The following is a 25287-nucleotide window of genomic DNA, read 5'->3' on the forward strand; positions in this document are numbered from 1 at the left end:
GACTCGGCCATCTTGGAAGTTTCTATTTTTTACGGTCAGACGTAACTGGTGCGTGAGAGCCAGGCCGGGGGCGGGGCTTGGAGGGCTGCGTACTTACGCACGGAGGAGGGAGAGCTGCAGACAGGACTCAGCTCTGCAGGATCAGAGGCAGAGGCGGACTTTAATATGACATATCGTGGTAGGCAACTGCCAGGGGCCCCCAACTAAAAGGGCTAAAAGCAGCTTTATTATGATGCTTAGATATGAAAAATATTAAATTATGTTACTATTTTTAACTCACTGTACCCAGTGGCAGCCGGTGAAACTTTTCTTTGGGCTGGGGGCCATAATATGTATGTTTTGGGTGGGGTGGGTATTATTATTCAACACTATATGCTTTAAATTAATGTGGCTCCACTATAAAACTAGATTATTATATTATATAGGGCCTACTTCAATGTGGGTTTTCCACTTTTATGCACACCGCAGCATTGCAATTAAAATATTGTAAAAGACCAACACCACATATTTAGTATCTATATGAACTCTGTAGCTACCCTCTGAAGTTCATCTGGGCCCATTGTGCAGTGTTTCTTGGCAAACTGCTGCTGAGATACAGGCAGCATTCTCAATCACATACTTTACTTTTTACTTTTAGTAAGTAGGCAGCCCACAAAGTAAGTACTGTTGCATGCAGTATGGACACAGTTGGGACATTACTTCATCGTTTATTATGGCTTCTGATATTGTCCTGGATTCCATCACTGTCATTGTTCTCTATTTTATTGGCAGCTCAGTCAATTGGCGCTTTTCCACTACACAGTTCCAGCATGACTCAACTCGTTTTTTTTTTTGCGTTTCCACTAGGGATAGTACCTGGTACCTGGTACTTTTTTTGTACCTGCTCTGCTGAGGTTCCAAGCGAGCCGAGCCGATACTAAATGTGACATCAACAGACTGCCGGCCACTGATTGGTCAGAAGAGTTGTCGCTGGAAGAGTCATGAGCCGTCCCACACAAGATTCAAACCCGGCATTTTTAAATACCGCAGTATACAGTGTACAGTCATTTTTCTTTTCTTGCTTTGTGTGTGACAGAAAGCCACATACAGCAGCAAGTACACCACTGCCTCCATGTCCTCCATTGTTTATGTGTTTGTGTCGCGTATAAAACAAAGTCACGGCAGTTTCGCAGAGCCGTGCTATGACGACCCCGCCCACATTGAGTAGGTACCTTTTGTAATGGAAAAGGTTGTTCCTGGAACCGTACCGAGTCGAGTCGAGCCAAGTAGTGCTAGAACTGTATAGTGGAAAAGTGCCAATTGTGATTGATTGTGGGATTATGAGTCAGAATAACCAGAAAAACATGCTGGCTTGCATACTGCAAAATGCGACTGGATGTAGTAAGACATCCTGGTATGTTTGGCGTACTGCATTGACATTATATTTATTGGGACATACTAAATCTTTTTCTGGCAATTCTAAACAGTATGGTAGTATGGGTATCAGAACACATCCACATACAGTTAATCACAAACCTAGATGTATCATAACTTGCCACTTGCTTTCTGCTGCCACCCACTGGATGGTTTGTAAATCAGCTGCCTTCATATAAGTGCTGTTTGGCAATTGGACAAATGTGCCCAACAAGATCCGGTCTCTTTTATTGAAGAAGATTAAACTGCGCACAACTTATAATGAGAGTCAATGGGCAAAGAATCTCGCCCCCCAGGACATAAATATGTCAATGTGTCATCTAGCCTCTTAGTAACTTTAGACAGCACAACTAAAAGGCCCGATTTTGTTAACTTGCTCAAATTTAGTTGATTTGGTATTTTTATTTGATTTTTGTGCTTATACCATGTGTCAGTAGGCTACGTAGCTAGATGGTGTTTTTATCTGTCTGTTTTATTTGTGTTTGTTGCTGAAATACAATCGGGAGGCTGCAATGGGTTGTTTTATTTTGAAAAACGGAAGTTTTATTATGCCGATTCTGTGTCTGACTTCCTGTCTGATGCGATCTGCTCTGTTAACCTTGACGCGATTTAGACACTTCTCCGGACCGTCAAATATAGAAATGCTTCAGACGCGGAGTGATAGCGCTGTGGCGCAGAGAGCCTCCTGAGACGTGCCACGACGCTCCTGGTGGAAATTGGGCTTTAGAGAGACAGCGGAGCTCTGGCAGCTAAAATGTGAAATACACTTCAGATCCTCGAAAAAATGGATGAAACTGAAAACACTTCGAATAGCCCAGGCTACTTTGTAGTAAAAACACACTAAAAACAGATTTTGCACGGGCACTGCACTGTACATTTGTACATGTTACAGTCTTATTCATTGAAGATCTATGTGATTCTTCTTCATGTGGGGAGTGGTGGGGTGGCGCCCTCTATTGACCAGCTGTCACTGATTGTACCAAAAGCATTTTTAAAATATACAATTGAGCCTACTTACTGCTTCAGAGGAAAACACTGTACTACTACATTTACCCGAAAGATAAATGTTACCGTTTCTGCTGCAGATTCAGATTTTACTAAAAAAATATATAACAATTAAAATATAATGTAGCTATTATTATTCATTAAACTATCCAGTATTTTTGCAAGAATTAAAAGCTCCACCTTGAACAGATGTTCATTAAATTTAATGAAATTGTGCTAAAATTAACTCTCTTCAGTTTTAATTAAAAATCAAATGCAGAACATTTGCTTTCACTGTATTTTTACTGTGTTTTTCTACCGCTGCCAATACAGCAAGAGAGGGTGAAGCAAGGCAAGTGTTTTCCTGGAACCCCAAAAATCATTATATTATATTATATTATATTATAGTTAAACCCTCAGCTGCTATGAGTATGAAGTTATTCTGGTTATTGTGGAAAGTTACAGTCCATATGTTGGCAACACTATTGATTAAACACCATAATGTGCTGTTTCCTCATACAGACGGTCAGTTAATACCTTTCTTTGTTGCGGGTTGTACAGGCTGATCATACCTTTTGTCTGTTATAAACTTACAGATTGTTGATGATTTTTAAAATGTTGTCATTGAAATCTCCTATAACAGTAACTGTGTTACTTATTAGATATATCCAATTAACTTAAAACTTTGTGGGCAGTTATGAAAACTACAACCATCAATCTTACAGTTTCAAATGAAGAAGCAGCAGGATGCCCATTGCTATTGCAACTGATAATGTTTACAAAAGTCCCTTCAAACTTTTTCATGCCATAAAGAAATGCTGCTGGTATGATGAACTTCTCCCCTCAGTGTTTTATTCTGTAAAAATCAATCTATTTTTAAAAAAATGGTTCAGTAATCATTTTTTAATTGTTTCGGTATTCAACCAACATGGTCAGCTCTATGAATCCCTTTTTCACTAAAGGCTTTCTCAGTTGTCATTGACTCTGTCCTCTCTGTTTTATTTAGCTTCTTCAGTGTTTTAAAGTAAATGACGATCAGCCTTCATACTGTTAGATGCAATTGAAACAATTGTTGGGAAATGTTTTTCATGGCAAGGTAAGAGGAAGAAAACAAGGCAATCGATCAACTTTATCAAAAAACATCACAAGTAGCCTACACCCTCTGATTCATCATGCTGTTTCACATGTGTTGGGAAAGAGTTTAACCATTGCAGCATAATAGTTCTGACTAGTGAATTCAAATATATTTCCTTTAAAATGCTCCACAGGCTTTATCCAACTAATCAGTATTTGCAGAAACTCAGAATGACGTTGATGATTTATTTGGTCTTTAACACACATACAAAACAACAGTGGAGTAAACTGTCACGGTTTTTTGCTGATCTTATCTACCCAGACTTCTTATTAGATAAGATGTATTGTTTGGATTATTTGAATATGATGGGAATCTGTGTTCGTAGTTAAATTTGATACTATTTATATAGTAGTATGTTTGTGATTATAGACTCAAGTTGTACACACAAGTTACTGTAAATAAAAAAGACAGTTTGCAGGCCTGCAGCACAAGAAGCTATATTGTGCTAAAACTGTGTAGGAACACTAACTGCAGTATAACCATGAATACAACACAACCTGTATATGACTTCAATACATCATTCAACCTCCACTGTAACATCATTCAATTATTTATTTCACATGTCACATTTCAATTGTGCATTTGTCACTTTCATGTATTTCATACACTTCATTTCTTTGTCTGTAGCATAGTCCATATTTCCTGTATACAGTCAATGCATCAACGTTGTATATCCTATTTCAATACAATTATTATTCCATTGTATAAATTGATTTCACATTTTAAGTTATATATATTTAATTTTAGCACTAGGCTACTTTGTTTATTTTATTATATTACTGCCTTACACTTGTTCTATTTTTATTCTTCTATGTTGTGTTTGTGACACATTCTTTGTATGCTGCATATTTGGCTAATAAACAGATTCTTTATTTCTTTTTCTTTGCCCACCACTGAGTAAGATTACTACTAAAACTGTAATGTATTGTACAGTTTTCTCTGCTGGGCTGCCTGTTTCAGTTCCCACATATGGAGGAAAAAAGTTTTTCATATTACATATTGAAAAAGTTGTTTAATATGTAATATGTAATATTGTAATATGAATATCTTATATATAATTCTCCATTATACAATATAACATAAATATTTTAATTCTTAATTATCGTAACCAAACAATATATTCAAAGATCAAGTTATATTTAATACATCCCTGGTTACAGGTGTTAGAAATCATTGAAACCCAGTACAGGAGCATTATGGCCCCAGATGATGATTGGAGCCCAGTCAATGTCCTCCAATCCTTCAGACAAGAAGTCAAGTGGGGGTCAAGGCAGTTGTCTGTTTTTTTCGATACATTTTTCGATACATGTCAAGTCAATTTTATTTATTATACAAAATTTCAAATCTGACAATCTGTGAAAGATCCAGAATATAATCATCATCAACAACAAAACCTCATGATGAAGATTATGGATCATAGAAGACATTGAGTGACTTTCAGGTAAGTTAGTGAAAACAGTAACTTCATGGTTTTCATGATGAATAATAGTACTAAATATTTAGTGTACTCTTAAGTCTTAAATGCATAGAGTGAATCTACATATTTAGAGACATTTCTTCTTCTTCTCAAAATGTCACAAGGTGGCAGTGATGTGAATGAAATGCAGTGAAGTTCATTTTTCCTCTGCAACATTTATCACATGCAATGATTCACGCAGCTGTGCTGTGGGGCTGCACAGATGTTGGGAGGCGTTTGTTGATCATTTATTCATTTCTCTTGCACAACAAGACTTAGTCACTATTTTCATTAAATCCAAGATAAGTACTATTATTCATTTAATGTCAACATTATGTGATTAAAATCTCAACACAATTCCTAAATGCTGTGTTTTCAAAACATATTAATTTTTGATGAAAGTTGTCTTTTTGTTATGACGGTAGGCAAAAACAAATCCTGAAAAGATGTGGAAAATCACATCTCTGCTAAGCATTCTGTCAAATGGTCCTCTCTCTCAGTTTACATCCATATACTTGCTACTCCTGTCGTATCTGCCAGAGAGATTGGAAAAGCAGTGTTCATTGTTGATGACATTAGCTTACTCTAAAATGAGATTTGTTTATTTCTTTTGACCCAGATATGTTCATTAGGTGTATGTATGACGGAGCACCGACACTTAAACAGCTGCACTTAAACAGAGAAGAAGAAGATACTGTTTGCTGGGTAATAAAGATTATTTTTGGTTCGCATTACATGAGGCAGCACAAAGTGGTAATCCGTTATATCCACTTCAGCAGTGGGGACATTTAACTAATGTATTTACTCAAATACTGTAAATCTGAGGTGATCATACTTTACTATTAGTAGTATTTGAGTTTGACATTTTGTATTATTTACTTAACTTTATGATTTTGGTAGTTTTAGTTAGTTTGGAGATTAAGATTTTGCACAGAAAACACAAGATAATGTTAGGAAATATGATTAATTCTTTCAAATGATAAAGAAGAAAAAAAGACAAAATAACAAAGGATATAAAATGGTTAAAGTCTTTTCCACCTCATCCTTTTATAGAAGTACACAGTATACAGTTACACATTAATGTATCAGTAATAATAATCCAATTATATATTTAATATTACAACACTCAATTTGACAATTTCCTTCATTGAGTACTACAAAATAAAGTACATTTTGCTGACACAGTAACATACTATCAGACATGTTATGAGAGTTATAAAAATACTCAACCAGTCAAACGTTATTTGTATAGCACCTTTCGGCTCAGAGTGCTTCACAGATGTTTCACAGATGACTGATGAGTCAATAATAAGACAGAAAAAGTGTAGACCACAAAAACAACAAAAAAAAGACAAAAATACAAAAAACAGTTTGACTCCGACGCACGCAAGGAAAGAAAAATGAGGAAAATGTAATAAATTAGATTCAAGAGCTAGAATAATAATAATAGTAATAAAACAGAGTGAAATAAAAACTAGATGAAAAAACTAGATAAAATAAATTAAAAAGACAAAAAAAAAACAGAAAAGAAATTGATAAGTGAGAAAAAATTAAATTAAATAACATAGAGTATATACATATAATTAAATACGTAAATAAAAAAAGTAAATAATGTGTATAAACCATTCTTAATCGAAAGCCAGACTGAAGTAAGTTTGAGGTTTTAGGTTTTAAGTTGATGTTTATGGATTTCAACACTTGCAGCTGCTCTCAGATCCTTGTCAGGCTGTTCCAGCAGCTCGGAGCGTAAATGCTAAAAGCTGCCTCACCAAAGATTTTATTTATTCCTGCACTTTGGAACAACTAACAGGCTCGTGCCAGAGGACCCGAGGGGCCGTACTTGTTCAAGACCATGAAGTACTTTCAAAACAAGTGAAAGAATTTTAAAATTTATATGGAAACTGACAGGCAACCGAAGTAAGGGTTTTAAAACAGGCTGCGCAACCAGAAGGACCAGAAAGAGTCATGCTCAGCACTCAGGCTGCAGAGTTCTGAATCAGCTGTATCCGATTTATACGCTAATATGTGTCTGATATAAATGTTCCACAAAATAAGTTTAATTACCTCATTAAAATCATTCATCTACGCCCTCTCTATTATTGAGAAATGCTCAAACTATCAATATGTTTTCAAAAGTTTAACTGCTGGACACAAGATGTGGAAAGTACGTTCTCAGTGTGGAGGCTTCAAGTCTACACAATTGTCTCTAAACTAGTTGTGGTGATGACTATAGCAATAAAGCCCCACCCCTTAAACTCAGATTTAAGTTGAGCGCAGAGAAACTTTCCTTCCTCAGCAGAAGAATGTGAAAACAAAAGATGCACAAACATCATTGTGCACAGCGAAGCCCAAACAACCAACTGAAGGAACAACATGTAACTCACATTTTCTGACCAACGGGGGGCTTTACGCAACATTTTCAATGCAGGACTTATTAGTTATGAAGTATTTTCATGATGTTGTAGGACTACTTTTACCTCCGGATAAGAAAAACACTTATTATCCAAATTTAATTACTTTTACCAGCTTGAAGTCTCTTCTAAATATTATGGAGGAATTGGTACAAAGGAGAGAAAAGGTCAACAAACATGGGTTGAAATGCATTCAATCACACCTTTCTGTGCATTCACATCGAGTTCCTCCACTGTGTCTTATGCCTGGTTTCTATTAACCACAGCTGGGAAATATACAGAATGCAGCACAAATCCGTCTGAGCCTCCTTCAAAATATGTTATAATGTTCAAACCAAACAGCTGTGATTGAATATCTTTGTGGCAAATGTCTATAGAGGCAGTTTAATACAAAAAATCCCGCTTGGACACATTTGCCACATTGGACAGAAGGTGACAGCAGCAGATAACCTGTTCCCACGTTACGCCCGTTTTCCATATCCTTTATCAGAACAAGTATTCTTAAATATAAATTTTAAACAATGTCCTAATGAGGTCCAGGCTTTTGGAATAGAGACAATTTGACCTGACGTTATCTGGTGTTGGCTAGCTGTAGGAAATCCAGCCCAGATGTGAGGAACACTTGGTTGTTTCATTTTTAAGAATCACTATCAGTCATTGAGCGATGAAAAACATTCTCACACATGGCAAAGGAATGTATCAGTTACTGAAGAATTAAGGAATTGGCAGAAGACAATTCATGTGGATATGACTGTGAGTATGAGTGTGTGTGTGTCTGACAGAGAGAGGGGACATGAAGAACGATACTTTAATATTAAAGTGATACAAACTGATCCGCGGGATTGAGACAGATGCTGTATCATATGACTGTTTTGCTAGACAAATATGTTTATTTGTTCTCAGCATGCAAACAGGGAGTCAGAAGAATAATATTCTCCAGGTAGGTTTATACCTTCAGGCAGGCAGACTGAGAGAGGACTATGACAGACGTTGGGTTCACTCCAGTTCAGTTGGAAATGGGACACTTATGCACATAACAGACATAACCAACGACAGTGGCTCCTCTGCCCAAAGTGGATGAAGATGAAGTGGTCTGCCAGGAAGAGCAGGCAGCAAAGCTGGACTGATGGTCAGATGTTTGTTCTAGTCTGTACGGAAAAAAATGGCAGTGTTTACATGATCCAGGACAGAGAGTGGGCCAAGCCAGCTCACTGGGGGAATTCAAAACACTGTTTCCCAAGAGGGCACCCTGAAGAGAAAAAAAGCTGCTGTCCATAAATGGGTAAAGCCAAGAGTGTGGGTATTATTGGGAATAATAAGTTCCTTGCTGTACCCTGCAGCTGTAGAGAGCCGAATAAAGTATTTTAGATTAGCTACTATCAAATGAATTGACATTAGTAACATAAATCAGCTACATTAAAGCTATAACAATTAACATGCAATCAGTGCATACGTTTAGTTTTTTTATGACAAAGCATAAGTGTCTGAGATTTATGCTTGGCTGGGCTGCTATAGATGTGGATCTGATAATTAATCAATATGGCAGAGTGTTCAGACAGAAGTCTCACGAGAGTGTAAACATTTCTCTCACACCATTTCCCGGTGTAAGTACTGTAGTAGTGACATGACTGTGAAAGGTGAAAGGATACTTATTCCTGGCTTTTATCCTGCCAACAGCTGTCAAATGTCAAATGAGCTCATACACTGCGTTAGCATAGAAGAAGGAAGGCTCTGACTTGAAATATAAAATCATATTTAGTGCAGTAGGTTTGGCTAGATAGCACTTTATATGTCTTTGCAAACTATCTCTCTATATGTAACTATGAACTTGTAGGTAAATTATGTTCTATATTGAGTCTTTTCCTTTCACCTTAACTCACTTTTCACTTCTAACCTGATACTTCCCACAGTCTTCTTGCTAAACAAATGGTTTCCTTTGTCATTATTAAAGGACAGCTGAGAAATCTCTCCAGCTTAGTTTAGTCAGAACAACCTTCCAGTAAAAAGACAGAGAACAAAACTGCACATGGGTCAGGTTTCATCACATTCTAAAAATAAGACAATTTAAGTGGTCTGACAAGCATTGAGATGGACACATTTCTGAAACATCAGACACAAGCATTGCATGCTATCACCCATATCCTGTGGTGGGACTGACATTAACACGCCGGGTATGAGAAACTACAGCCTCATTATCTAAACTCCCCGCCAAGCAGATGCCTCATTTAGTTCATGTGACTGTGTTTTCTCTCTTTCCTTTTTTTTTTTTTTTTAATATACATAGACATAATGAATTAGCTTAGATGGACCTACAGTCTGTGCACAGTGAGCTTAGCTTCTCCTCCCAGTGATTGCCTCACCAATTCTCTACACTTGTCGCGGATTAGTACTGTCCGGATAATGTCAATAGTACATGAGACATGTCTCTCCCCTGGCATAGCGTTTGAATCAAGCAGCCCTCTTGGATAAATCCAACATTCCTGACTTTCATTAGTCAGGAGCTGAGTTAAACCACACAGCTTACAGTTAAATGAAATATGTCCTTACAAATCTGAGTAACAAACTCTTGGCTCCAGCCCAGGAGCCAGTGTTTTGCTTCAAATGCATATTTTGACTTATTGCATCTGTCAATCACATGTTTGTGCATCCACAAACAGGAAGCTTAGGAAATGCCTGCCAAAGCAACTGTGACCCACATGAATATTCAAGGCCCTGATATACTTATTATTACAGCATGGAGGGAGAATGCATTGCAAATGGTCTTCATTAGGTGATGTGATTACAGTGAGGACAAAACGGAATGTAACAACAGGATAAAATAAGACACACACTTTCTAAAGCTGTACTTTGGTTACGGCTAATTCTGCTTATGTTAGAAAGTAGAAATATTTTACTATTTCCTCACGCTTTCTGATCCTCATCCACTATCTCATACAGACCATCTACTGTGAGTACATCCACACAATCCTCTTCTCCCTCTCCCAGTTTTTTTTTCACCTGTTTCCCTCTCAAAGCGTCTCGCTCTGCACTTCTCTCCCAGACTCACTTTCCACTCAAGCGCTCCATCACTGCCCCCTTCCTCCTTTTCTCCCTCCCACCTTACCTCCTCCTCTCACTGTCACTGCACTTCACAAACTGAGGTGGGTCTATTTTACAATCACCCCCTCCTCTTCTGTTACTCTTTACTCTGAGGACGCGATGAGGTTAACAGCACTGTGCATATGTGGGACCCTGCTGGCCTTCTTGAGCCTCTCTTGGACCACAGCAGACACTGGTGAAGGATTCCTCCAGGGGGATAAAGGATTTGGGCCCTGCGCTGCAACTCTGAGACCTGCAGTGCCGTGCAGACAGGGGCAGGATGACAGCATGTGCCCCTACCTATTCAGTCTGCCTCCGCTGACTGTCCATTTGCCAAAGCAGCTCAGAGAGCTGGAGAAGATCATGAAGGATCTGCAGAAGCTGAAGGACAATGTGGACCAACTGAGGGAACTGTGTGCAGACTGTAAAGTAAGCCAAAGTGAGAGAGCGTGTGGGAGACAAGGAGAAAGAGAGTATGAAATGCTGATTCAGGGTAAGCGTGAACATAGGGATGAGAGAAACTGGATGAATGAGAGAAATACTGAGAGACAAGACAGAAGACAAGAGAATGACAGAGATTGTGGGATGGACAGGGTTAAAGTGGAAAAGACTATCGAAGAAGAAAATATAACAACTTTGGAAGAGAGAGAGAGAGAGAGAGTGAGATGGGAAGCAGAAGGAGAGAACAATAAAGGAGCCATAAAAGAAAATGAGAAAGAAAAAACTTTAAAAGAAGTGGCAGAAAAAGATGGAAAAACTCAGGCAGAGGGGGCAAAAAGAAAGGACAGATGGGGGAATGCAAAGGTGCCAGCTGCTGGTGGAAATGACAGAGCAGAAGCAAGTGACCATCACTTTTGGCGAAATGAAACAAAGGAAACAGAGAGAAAGACCCAAACTGTAGAAGACAATAGCCGTGATCGAATAAAGATGTCAGGGGACCATGATGGGCATACAAATAGGGAGCAAGACGAGCACAGGGAGGAGAGGAAAAAGGAAATGGAAAAGGGAATAAAAGTGGAGCAAAATAATGAGAACCCAAACCAGACTGAAAGCACTGGGCGCTCAGAAAACAGGAGGACTATAAAAGAGGGGGGGGTGGAGGAGAGGGGGGCGGAGGGAAAGGAGATCAAAAAAGAAGAAAAAACTGTTGAGAGTGTTCAGAGAGACAGTGATGGAGAATTAGCATCTAGCAAAGCAATCAAGAATACAGACTTTGTTTCAATCAGGCCAACCCCTCAATCTATCATTATTTTAACTCAAAGGTCTGACTCCATAAATTCAGATGAAGCTATAACCATGACGTCATCTCTTCCATCTCCTCCCTTGTCCAGTTCCACTTCACATTTTATCACAGATGTCGATGAAGAGACGACATTAACTGCTAATGGACTTCCATCCCCAAACACAAACCTTTGGGCAGCTGATATTACTGAACACCATGATGCAGACTCTGCCTTTAGGACCAGCAGGCCACCTGCAAAAACCCCAAAGATACCCAGTGCTGGTTCTCTGAATAGAGAAAGCTCAACTACATCAATTTTAACCACCTCTAATCCTCATCAGAACTTATACACAACTGCATTCCCTGGAGCCAAAAACCGTAGCCCTTGGCCATCTCAAAGCTCAGACACAAAGACTGGTGTGAAATCTCCACCGAGCCGAGCACCAAAGCCAGGTGAGAAACATAAAACTGCAGTTAAGCGTGTATCGGACCAAAAGCAAAAAACTTCAAAGCTTGACAATAAACCAGACCAAGCTCCTTTGCCTGACAAAAAAACAAAACATGACCAAAAGCAAAAACCCAAAGCTGATAAGACATCTAAACCTGGCAAAGACTCTAAACGAGTCCAAATTTCAAAACCTGACCAAAAACCAGATAGTTTACACACAGATCAAAATATGAAAAACAATCCGGTATCAAAACATCAAAACAGGACAACAGATTCAAATCTGGAAGACCACCAAATACCGAAACATGGTCAAAACAGGACAACTGATCGAAATCTGGAAAACGACCAAATACCTAAACGTGGTCAAGATAGGAAAACTGAACGAAAACTGGAAAATGAACAAATATCTAAACATGGTCAAGATAGGAAATCTGATCAAAATCTCAAAGTAACCCAAACACCCATACATGGTCAAGACAGAACAAGTGATCAAAATCAGGAAGAAGATGAAATACGTAAACATGGGCAGGACAGGACAACTGATCGAAGACTGAAAAATGTACAAATACCTAAACATAGTCAAGACAGGACAACTGATCACGATCTTGAACTAACCCAAACACCCAAACATGGTCAATACAGGACAACTGATCAAAATCTGGAACGAATCCAAACACCCAAACACGGTCAGGACAGGACAACTGATCGAAGTCAGGATCAAATACCTAAACATGGCCAAGACAGGACAACTGATCGAAAACTGAAAAATGGACAAATACCTAAACATGGTCAAGACAGGACAAGTGATCAAGCTCTTGAACTAACCCAAACACCCAAACCCGGTCAGGACAGGACAACTGATCGAAGTCTGGAAGAGGATCAAATACCTAAACATGGCCAAGACAGGACAACTGATCGAAATCTGGAAAATGGACAAATACCTAAACATGGTCAAGATAGGACAACTGATCAAAATCTGGAACTAACCCAAACACCCAAACACGGTCAAGACAGGTCAACTGATCAAAATCTGGAACTAACCCAAACACCCAAACACGGTCAAGACAGGTCAACTGATCAAAATCTGGAACTAACCCAAATACCCACACCCGGTCAAGACAGGTCAATTGATCAAAATCTGGAACTAACCCAAACACCCAAGCACGGTCAGGACAGGACAACTGATCGAAGTCAGGATCAAGTACCTAAACATGGTCAAGACAGGACAACTGATCAAGCTCTTGAACTAACCCAAACACCCGACCATGGTCAAGACAGGACAACTGATCAAAATCTCAAAGTAACCCAAACACCCAAACCCGGTCAGGACAGGACAAGTGATCGAAGTCTGGAAGAGGATCAAATACCTAAACATGGCCAAGACAGGACAACTGATCGAAATCTGGAAAATGAACAAATACCTAAACATGGTCAAGATAGGTCAACTGATCAAAATCTGGAACTAACCCAAACACCCAAACCCAGTCAAGACAGATCAACTGATCAAAATCTGGAACTAACCCAAACACCCAAACCCGGTCAAGACAGGTCAACTGATCAAAATCTGGAACTAACCCAAACACCCAAACCCGGTCAGGACAGGACAACTGATCGAAGTCAGGATCAAATACCTAAACATGGCCAAGACAGGACAACTGATCGAAAACTGGAACTAACCCAAACACCGAAACACGGTCAGGACAGGACAACTGATCGAAGTCTGGAAGAGGATCAAATACCTAAACATGGCCAAGACAGGACAACTAATCGAAAACTGAAAAATGGACAAATGCCTAAACATGGTCAAGACAGGACAACTGATCAAGATCTTGAACTAACCCAAACACCCAAACATGGCCAAGATAGGACAACTGATCAAGCTCTTGAACTAACGCAAACACCCAAACCTGGTCAGGACAGGACAACTGATCGAAGTCTGGAAAATGGACAAAAACCTAAACATGGTCAAGACAGGACAACTGATAAAAATCTTGAACTAACCGAAACACCCAAACATGATCAAGACAGGACAACTAATCACAATCTGGAAGATGATCAAATACCTCAACATGGCCAAGACACTACAACTGATCGAAATCTAGAAAATGATCAAATACCTAAACATGGCCAAGATAGGACAACTGATCGAAATCTGGAAAATGAACAAATACCTAAACATGGTCAAGACCGGACAACTGATCAAAATCTGGAACTAACCCAAACACCCAAACATGGTCAAGACAAGACAACTGATCAAAATCTGGAAGAGGACAGGACAACTGCTCGAAATCTGGAAAACGATCAAATACCTAAACATGGCCAAGACACTACAACTGCTCGAAATCTGGAAAACGATCAAATACCAAAACATGGCCAAGATAGGACAACTGATCGAAATCTGGAAAATGAACAAATACCTAAACATGATCAAGACCAGACAACTGATCAAAATCTGGAACTAATCCAAACACCCAAACATGGTCAAGACAGGACAACTGATCAAAATCTGGAAGAGGATCAAATACCTAAAAATGAGCAGGACACTACAACTGATCAAAATCTTGAACTAACCCAAACACCAAAACACGACCAAGACACGACGACTGTTCGAGGTCTGGAAAATGATCAAATACCTAAACATGGTGAAGACATTACAACTGATCGAAATCTGGAAAACGTACAAATACTTAAACATGGTCAAGATAGGACAACTGATCCGAATCTCAAACTAACCCAAACACCCAAACACGACCAAGACACTACAACTGATCGAAATCTGGAAAATGATCAAATACTCAAACACGGTCAAAACAGGACAACTGATCGAAGTCTGGAACTAAACCAAACACCCAAACACAGTCAAAACAGGACAACTGATCGAAGTCTGGAAAAAGATAAAATATCTAAAGATGGCCAAGACAGGACAACTGATCGAAATCTGGAAAACCACCAAATACCGAAACATGGTCAAGACAGGACAATTGATCCAAATCTCAAACTAACCCAAACACCCAAACATGACCAAGACACTACAACTGATCCAAATCTGGAAAACGATCAAATAACCAAACACAGTCATAACAGGACAACTGATCAAAGTCTGGAAAAAGATCAAATAACCAAACACGGTCATAACAGGACAACTGATCAAAGTCTGGAAAAAGATCAAATACCGAAACATGGTCAAGACAGGACAATTGATCCAAATCTCAAACTAACCCAAACACCCAAACACGACCAAGACACTACAACTGATCGAAATCTGGAAAATGATCAAATACCCAAACACAGTCAAAACAGGACAACTGATCGAAGTCTGGAAAAAGATCAAATATCTAAAGATGGCCAAGATAGGGCAACTGATCGAAATCTGGAAAACGATCAAATACCTAAACATGGTCAAGACAGGACAACTGATCAAAATCTGGAAAACGAACAAATACCCAAACATGGTCAAGATAGGACACCTGATCAAAATCTGGGAAAAGATCAAATACATAAACATGGTCAAGACAGGACAACTAATCGAAATCTGGAAAACAAACAAATACCTAAACATGGTCAAGAGAGGCCAACTAATCAAAGCCAGCTACTGATCCAAAAGCAAAATAGTCGCCAAAAGCCAAATCCTCCTGTTCATCAAAGACCTGCAGCTGTCAACATAACCAGCTCAGACAAAGACCTTGAATCTGATGGAATCCCAATATTTAATCAAAACTCAAAACCTGAGAAAAAGACTGTTCGTCCATTTAAAATCACGAAGCCTCACCAAGAGCAAAAAACAAGAGACACAAAATTGAGAGGCAAAGAAAAAACTAAATCTGATCAAAGTTCTAAATCAAACCAAGATTTCACACCTGCTCAAGAACCTGAATTTGGAGGGAGTCAAACAATTAGCTATACAACAAAACCTAATCAAAAGGCTGTCACTGAATTAATTTTTGATAAAAATATTTCACCTGAACCTAAATCTGTCCAAGACTCAACTCCTGGACAAAAGCTTACACCTGATCATGATAACATCCCTCCTGATCAAAAACCCAAACCCAGTCAGAATAGCCGTAAAATTAACCAGAAGCCTAAACCTGGCCAACTGCCTAAACTTAACCAAACACACCCACAGCTGGGGACAGACCAGAAGACTAAACTAAATGTGAAGCCAAAACCAAACCAAGCACTGCAAACCGATAATGGGCCAAAAGTTCCTCGAATTGCCCAAATACTTAAAATCAACCCCAAACCTGTGTCTCATCAAATCCCTGGTGCAGAATCCAACAAAACATCCAAAAGATGGCCCCATCCCAGACAAAGACCACCAACCAGACCTACACTTTTGCCAGAAGCAACACCTGCTCAAAGACCAAAAGAAGCAGTGCAACCAAAGCCAAGCCCAAAAACCAAGACACATATAGTTCCTGTTCAAATCAGCAGGACTACCACAGACAGCATCCAAAACTCTCACACTGACATGCTACCTACTTCTGTCCCTTTAAAACTGACAGCTGAAGTGAGTCACTTTCCAGAGAACACAGAATTCAGTCTCAGCACGATGAAAACTATCAGTCTGGATTCAAAGACCCCTAACAGCCTGGAAGCTGATCCCTTGCCTCACCTTCACGTTCTCCCTGAGGCCTTTACAATGAGCCCAGACAGCAGGATCACCTCTGATCTGAGGCCACAAACAGCCAGTCAACCATCATCATCGATCCCAATGACAACCAGGCCAAACAAAGCCATCCGTGGAATCCTCCCAAGTGAAATCCCTAGCGCCAGTCCAGGATCCACAAAGCCAAATCCCACTTCTAAAGGTGACTCCGGCTTACGAGCTAAGATACTTCACAATATAGGAAAAAAAGCACCCAGTAAGACAACTATTCTTTCTCCCAATGCTCAACTCATCCCCACAGTTAGCTCTGACTTCAAGTCAACAGACCCGGCCACCTCTGGCCCCGAGGCCCCAGCTGTTGAGTCCTCCACATCCAGTGCACGTGAGCTGCGTGTGAAAATCCAACAGGTGCCTGCTTTCCCCTATAACAGTCCGAAAGGAAGACCATTGGACAGGCATCCAAAAGAGCATCTGGAGGACAACCAGGGAGGCAACAAATCCCCAACACGGATACCATCTGAAGGCAAGACATACTATTTTACTGTCACAGTGTTTGAACAATGTGTGCATGCTCTACCAATAATTTACAATAACTTCTTGCAGGAATTGTGATTATGACTGACAGAGTTTGCAGTAGCAGTAAATAATATTGATTTGCATCACAATGTACAATAATTGAATCAGTTAACTCAAAGAAATGTTGTAATATTTACCAAACAAAAAGGAACATACAAAAAGGAGAAGAGAAGCCACTTCACATTAAAAATCTTTGAAATTTACAACCAACACTATAAAAGTCCTTTGATGACATTTGATCACAAGCATTAGACTGAGAGAAAAACTGCTCAAGAAAAGGTTGCGCACTAGTATTTGAGTGCTTATTTTGTGTTCTCATAAAACAAACTGGTATGACCTAAGCTGAAAGGATTTTAATTAAGAGGACCACATGGAAAAAAAAAACAAAACAAAAAAACAATATAAAAATGATAACGTAATTATGCGGTCTGAGATCATTTTTGTACCATACATCACAGCTATTATTTGTCAGAGGTGGAATTTGCATATGTGTGCAAAATGTGTGTGTGTTTCTGTGTGTGCAATCACTATGGATAAAACCACAAGTATGCATAGACCAGCAGCTTTGAAACATATTGCAGCATGCATGGCTCACAATGAGCAATTAATTTGGCATCAATCATATAGATTCTTCAGTTTAATACTTTAATGTTCTAATGATGCATGTGTATAACAGCCTCCCTATATGTTGTAGTGTACAGATGGTCACAAATTACTGTATACAATGTCTTTGCTTTAAGTCCCCTATACAGCAGCTATAAGCAGTATAAACAGTTAATAAATGGTTTGGAACACACTATAATTAAGTTTTACAGAGATTCGCATCGGTATCTCCTCATGTGGAAACCCGCACGTGGAGGCTGCTGTATAGTATGCATTACCTGTCTTATTTAACAGAAAAAATACTAGTAAAACATACTTTAAAGTTGCTGCACCTGCATTGACCTTTCAAATTCAGCCTCTGTGAAGACTGACCATGACAGACTTAAAACACACTTTTTATGTTGTTAAAGTAGGCCTAGTTTTACACTGACCTCTGTTGCACTCGTGACCTCACCCAACACATTTCAGGGCAACATACCAGCTGCGAGATGATGATCTGCAGGCAGGACCTTAGATCACTCACTAATAAGTTTGCTTTTGAAAAAAAATATTATAAGTCTTTATAATTTCTTCATCAAATTGTCATTATCTACAGTTACCGTGGCAAGAGACTGCTCTGACCTGCTGCTGTTGGGAGAGACTAAAAGTGGAGTCTATCAGGTGACTCCAGACGGCAGAAGCCTCTCGGTTTTCTGTGACATGGAGCAGCATGGTGGAGGATGGACTGTCCTGCAGAACCGACAGGACGGCAGTGTGAGCTTCAACCGCACCTGGGCGCAATACCGAGCAGGCTTCGGTGAGCTGGATGGTGAGTTTTGGCTGGGCAACGACATCATCCACCTGCTGACCCGGGACAGGGAAATGATGTTGTTTGTGGAGCTGGTGGACTTTGAAGGAGGAATGGGGTATGCACAGTATGACCACTTCAGGGTGTCAAGTGAGCGGTTGCGGTACAAGCTGTCAGTAAGAGGTTACTCTGGCACTGCAGGTGATTCATTTACCTACAGCAGAAGTTATGATCACAACAACAGGTGGTTCACCACCCCGGACAGAGACCATGACCGCTATCCATCAGGGAACTGCGGGGCCTACTACAGCTCCGGCTGGTGGTTTGATGCATGCATGGCTGCAAACCTTAACGGGAGATACTATACAGGAAGATACAAAGGGATCCGGGATGGGATTTTCTGGGGGACGTGGCACAACATATCGACAGAGTATTACCCCACCAACGACAGACAGTCCTTTAAAAGTGTCAGGATGATGATCAGACCAAAGGGCTTCACACCATGAGTGGCTCTGACTCTTTAGCAGGGCGTGTTTGAAAAGAAAACAAACCACAACCATAAGCTCCTATAAGCTCCATGCAGTACTTAATATTTAGTATTTTATAAAACATGTTTTACCTACACACATATTGTACACTATTTTTTTATGATCAATGTTTTATTGAAGTTCAAGGTATGCATTAATAACTAGTAACAACATTACATAATTAATAGCAAACAAAACATTTAATAAACAGAACAAAATAGGACGAGTGGCGACTCCCACCTCCCAGATAGATCTCCATACAGTCAACTGGGGAAAACGTGTCTGGATGATAATAATGATTAAAAAGTTAAAAAAAAGAAAAAATTCAGACAAAAGGAGTGAAAGGTCAAAAAGTCACATGTGGAGTAGCAGTGACTCACTGTACACTGTTAACACAATGCTGCTGCCTTGTGGTGGGATGTGGTACTGCAATGCTATTTTGTTTACAGGATGATGTGACACTAATCGAGGATGTACATAGTAGATATAAAGGTTATTACTTTATTGTGGATCGTCTTTTCATAGTCTTTGAATATTGAACTGTCATTATAACAGTTATGTTGAGAATGGAACATGTTTGTTGACCAGAGAGGAGAATCCTCTTGTGAGGAGTTATTTTTCTATCAGTGAAGATCACAGATGTATTAACAGAGATGATTTTTTTTAGTACTGGAATGCAAGTTGATGGTGGATTTAAGAGATTTTTAATTAAGATTGTTTTGTCAAGAGAAATAAAACATGCTTTAATAAATCTTTGCATTACTTTATTTTTTTCTGCTGAAATTTCCTGCTAACAATAATACCGATAAATTAAATAACTGTGTGTTGTATTTACTAATAATATATATGTATGTATATATATATATATTATATATAATATAGTTTTAAAAAATAGTTTAAAAGCAACATTTGGCTTCTCAGTGATCAGCCCAACACAGCAGACTCGAACAAATGTTTTAGTACTCAAATTCCCTGCACCCTTTGCGGAGAGAATTACGTCACTTTAGAGTTTGCTCACCTCGCTTGCTGATTGGATAATACCAGAAGAGGGGCGGTGCTATATTTACACAAGAGTGTACATCCGGTGTGTCAAGCTGCTCAAAGTGACGCAGAATAAGGCCGGAAGCACGTGACTTTTCCCTCAACACAAAAGCATAAAATCATAAAAGCATAAAATGATCAGACAAGAGGGTTTGGAAGTTGTTCCCAGATGTTACTTGATTAGCACCAGGTGAACAATTTCCAGATGTGGATTCAAATCTTTAGATCAAAAGAATCAGGCTGTAACAAAGAACAGTTTATTATGAAGTGTGCATTAGTTAAATGTGTATTCTTCATCACAAGCAAGAGCACTCCTCAGCACTTGAAATGTTTTGTGTGTCATGCTGGTTAACAACCGGGTAGAAATCCAGGTACTCTGAAAGCTCCAGACTTATTGCATGCCAAACAGTTTGTGTTATTTTACCTGAAACGCTGTTTGGAAATACACACCACTTAGACACAATATCAGCTGGCACGAGAGCCATACGGTGAGTATTGGTTTATGCTCTAAACTTGGTCCTAGTTATAAGACAGCCAGTGTGTCAACATCTAGAAATTCATTATTTAATTAATTAGGAATGCTGCAGCTGGCCATTATGACCTTTCTCTCTCTTTTTTATTGTGTGTTTAAAATTCCCATAAAACTATCAATTTAACCAAGGCTGTGAAGGTTTATATATTTAATGCCTTATTTATAATACCCCTTTACATTTTTTATTATAGCAATTAGTTGGTAATACCAATGCTGAAGAGCTTGTTTGTTGTGATGGTAAATTACGCTTTTAGTCTGAAAACTGACCGGAAATGTTGATCTATCAAAGAGATACTTGACAGTGCTAACAGGGCTCATGTTGATTGAATGACAAGAGTAGTTTGTGTGTTTCAGTAGTTGTAACAACATCGGTGTGCGGTGTAAATGAGCTCGTTTACCGGGCGGTGACAGAGATGTTTTGGAGCTCAGCAGGTCGGCGGACATGTGTGGGGCTCCTCCGCTCCTGGTGCCTGACGGCCAGTCCCGATTATTTCACAGTCCCCCCACGTTGCTTCTCCGTCTCTGCTTGCGTGAAATCCACGGTGACTCAAGATGATGCGAAGAAGCAGCCGCTGAAGCAGTGGGCTCTGGACGTGAGCCCCTTCAGCACAGTGCGGGCACATCTGGACTGCAGCATATCCGTCAGCCCGCTGGACCCCCACGCCTTCCCCGAGGCCAACCGAGCCTTCGTCACAGTACACGGAGCCGGTGGAGGTCAAGAGGTCAACCTGGATCTCCTGCACGTCCGGTATGATGAGACGAGCAAGGAGCTGCTCATCTCTGCTGAGCAGGTGAACAGCAAACTCTCGATTGATCTGACCGCACCAATCAAAAGTAGTGAGTATCTCCTATGAAATACTGATACTAAAAGATCCCCTCCACACATTTTAAGATAACAACAATAACAATAACGCGTGTGTGTGGTGTATAACTACAATTTTTAAATCCTTAAAATCTCCTCTTTCTTCTTAATTAAAAAGTCCAGAATCTATAAATATGCAAACATATTTCATCTCAAAAGTTTAACTGCTGGCCACAAGATGTCTACTTCACTGTGAAGTCCATTCCAAGTTCATACATTGTGTAAGTTGAATATTGGACCAGGATTGGCTTCAGAACTAGCTGTAATGTCAGAAATCATGCTGGCCCATCCCTTCAAAAATGATTTTTAATGAGCTCAGACAAACCTTTCTACTTTTTGCAGATTTAGGTGAAAATAGCCTTCAAGTGTCAAACTCTGCACAGTGAAGCTTACAGTGAAACATTCAACTGTAGGAAAAAGAAGAAAAGACATATTTCTGAGTGGAGGGTGACCTTAAATGACACTTGGGGTCATTACAGTATGTGTACTTTACATCAGTATGTGTCTTTTGTCTGTCAGATCTCTTTATTACCACCAAAGGAAAAGGCAACGTGCAAGTGAAGAAAATGGAGTGTGATACCTGCAAGGTGCAGACTGAGAAAGGCAACTGTTTGCTGCATTCTATCAGGGTAGGTGACAATATTAACTAATGTTTATTGCAGAAAATACATGAAAAAGAAAAGTAGATGGTCTGATATGTTGTCATTTTTACTGTAATTTATTGGCTGATATCACCTTCTGATAAGCAATTTATTTGTTGAATTCATCATATTCACATTGCGGATATTTGACTGATTGTGGAAATAGAAGTAGTTTTCTTCAAATTAGCCTCAAAATCAGATATGGTGGTCTTAAATTAGGCATATCTGAAAAGCTCAACCAGCTATATTTGTACGGATACTATATAAGCTATATGTGTTTTCAATGGCTGGCATAATATACATGACTGTGCAAAAGTTTTAGGCACTTAAATGTTGAGATTCTTATCCATTATGTAATACTATCATCATGGAGTCAGTCTGGGATTATATGAAGAGACAGAAGCAACTGAGACAAGCTCTCCGGTTGTCCCTCCTGCAGGGACAACCGACCTGCCAAATAGCTTGTGCACTGAGAACTGGTACTATTTTAAAGGCAAAGCATGCTCAAAACCAAATATTGATTTCATTAAGGTCCCTTCTGTTTACTGAATTTTGCGTGAAGTAAATTGGTTAATAAAATGTATTCATGGCATTATTTTTGAAAGCAACTTCACTTTTAAACTTTAGTGCATAAAACCTTTGCACAATACTGAGTGTGCTTCAAAACCTATATCAGTGTTTTCCAGCAGCAACAACAACTTTAGCTGGTTTACAGCACAAAACATGAGCATATGTCATAAGAAAAGAAGCCACAAACAGTCCACAACTAGACCGAAATCACCTAATTCAAGATGACATTAAAATACCCTCCGGACTGTATGGAAGAGGGCTCTTGAGTTAGTAGGACGTGTTTCAGGCTGACGTTTTCTCACTCTTTTTTTGATGTATCTTAGGGTCATCAGGTTGAGGTGCAGTCTCGTGGAGGACATGTTACAGGTGTGGGCACTATCCATGGCAATGTGGACATCAGCACATGTGGAGACAGTGTAAGGAAGGATAGCGTTATTGTTTTTTTTACACTCAGTAGACATTAGGGGGCAGCAGTAGCCTGAGTACAGGATTTATTTTCATGTGTTTTAAAGCATTGAGTTAGATGACATAACTGAAAAAAATAATGTCTTGGTTGTTTGCATACATACTGTACATCACCTGGCTGCAGCCCTGCACAGTGATCAGTTTGTTTAATGTTTGCAGGCAGTGGATGTCAAGAAGCTGCAGGGCACCAAGATGAATGTTTCAACAGAACACGGCCCGCTGAAGGTCAAAGCCATATATGCAGAGTCCAGCTGTGTCTCCTCATGCTCTGGCAAACTACAACTGGGTAATGTGCATGGTGAGCAAACAGCAGCATCTGTTTATCCACATTTATACTTGGTTAGTTTGACAGCCAATCTCAAGTGTAGAGAGATAAAAATCTGTTTGATACCATTAATTTGGCTTTAGTCTAGCGCTAGCCTGGGTAGTAACTCTAGAGCCAGTGTAGGTCAACCTGCCTGTGAATCCCAACATTTTCAGAAACATGACTTCATTACTGTAGCTTGTTTGTTTTTTTAAAAACAGGTCGTGAATTGGGTATGTTAGGAATGCCTGCTCCGATCCAAACAGAGTTGATTTAGGTGCAATGTGGTTGCAGTTCAACACAAACTAAGTACTTGTTTGTGTTGGAGGCAGCCATAAAACATTTTAGTTGTAAAAAAAAAAAAAAAAAAAAGAAGACAGGAAGACAGGAAGACAGTACTGTAATGTGAAGAGAAACATATTTGTCATCCTTGTAGAATTTTAATTTATTCCTGACACAGATGAGCCTCCATCACAGAATACATGGAAATAATTATCTTGTTCAGTGATGCACAGTCTATGCTGAAGACTTTTCCCCTGTCAGCTACGCTACAGAATATTTAGAGGTCTGCCTGTTGGTGGCTGATGACAAACTGACAAATACAGTTAACGTTGGGTAGCACTGACCTTGTGCTTTTATTGGTTAAAAGGTAACGCCACTGTGAAGAACGTATCAGGAGATACAGTTATAGGTAAGTCAGCAGTTCCTCTAATTACACGATGAACTACGTATGGTATCTATCAGTGACTAAGAGCAAAACATCTGAGGTTTGCTTTGCTTTTGCAGATGGTTCAAATAGTTTCCTGAATGTTTCATCTCACAGTGGAAGCATTGATGTGTACGTGGGAGATGGTGGCAGTGCTGATCTCCACAGCCAGGAAGGTAAAAACATAGTATTAAAAAAAAAAAAAAATTAGCTTGTGTCTTTTGAATCATTCCACCTTTTCTTAGTCTATCCCTCATTCTCATGTTTCATGTAGGAGTGGTGTGTGTGCGCGTCCCCTCCTCATTAAGAGCAGGGGTGGAGCTCAATGGAAGGTCGGTGGATGTCAGCCCAGAGGTTGTTCTGCATGGAGTACAAAACAACAAAACTGAAGGCCAAACCACAGTTACTGGTAAGCCATTAATATTTCATTACATGACACTTCAGGCCACAAATAATATGCAAAACCCTCTAACAAGTAAATAAACTCAGAACGTAATCCCCTAACCCGAACCCTTTCCAGTATCTGCCAGTTTCGTATGTATTTCTCTTATTTCCCTTGTTCTCGGTCTGTCTCAGGCTACATGAACACAGAGTCTCCAGTGGACCAGTGGGTTAAAGTTCAGGCAGACAAAGGCTCTGTCCACCTGAAGACTCAAAGCTGGTTTGAGACCTTGAAGCTGGGAGGCTGAATGACCATATTTATCCTGCATCACTGAACTGAGGCTTTACTGATGTCGGATCCATCTTTACTTCACTTAACTATTTAAAATTCTGAGCTCAGGTTATTCTATACTTTTAAATGAGGAAATTCTGTATCATCTATAATATTTTAAGAAATATTCTATGTTAATATTCTCTGTTAAAAATCACTGTACTCCACTGAGTTGAGGAAACGTGCTGTGTAACTGCAGACCGGTGTT

At 39.5% G+C, this 25287-nt stretch overlaps 2 protein-coding genes across 2 annotated transcripts; both read left to right on the forward strand.

Annotated features, from left to right (window-relative positions):
* The first annotated feature begins 10597 nt into the window (after nt 1–10597).
* On the forward strand, nt 10598–19225 carry LOC128359440 (fibroleukin-like). Its single transcript, XM_053319934.1, has 4 exons — nt 10598–10906; nt 12041–12152; nt 16650–17276; nt 18528–19225. The coding sequence occupies exons 1-4, from the start codon at nt 10598–10600 to the stop codon at nt 19223–19225; spliced, it is 1746 nt and encodes a 581-aa protein (XP_053175909.1).
* A 1936-nt stretch (nt 19226–21161) lies between these two features.
* fam185a (family with sequence similarity 185 member A) lies at nt 21162–25223 on the forward strand. The gene is made up of 8 exons (XM_053319327.1): nt 21162–21656; nt 22201–22310; nt 23216–23308; nt 23517–23655; nt 24311–24352; nt 24448–24543; nt 24642–24776; nt 24944–25223. Exons 1-8 carry the CDS (start codon nt 21233–21235, stop codon nt 25054–25056), a joined length of 1152 nt encoding a protein of 383 aa, XP_053175302.1. The 5' UTR covers nt 21162–21232; the 3' UTR covers nt 25057–25223.
* Nucleotides 25224–25287: the final 64 nt, after the last annotated feature.

Source organism: Scomber japonicus, chromosome 5, assembly GCF_027409825.1.
Source record: "Scomber japonicus isolate fScoJap1 chromosome 5, fScoJap1.pri, whole genome shotgun sequence".
In the NCBI taxonomy this organism is placed as follows: domain Eukaryota; kingdom Metazoa; phylum Chordata; class Actinopteri; order Scombriformes; family Scombridae; genus Scomber; species Scomber japonicus.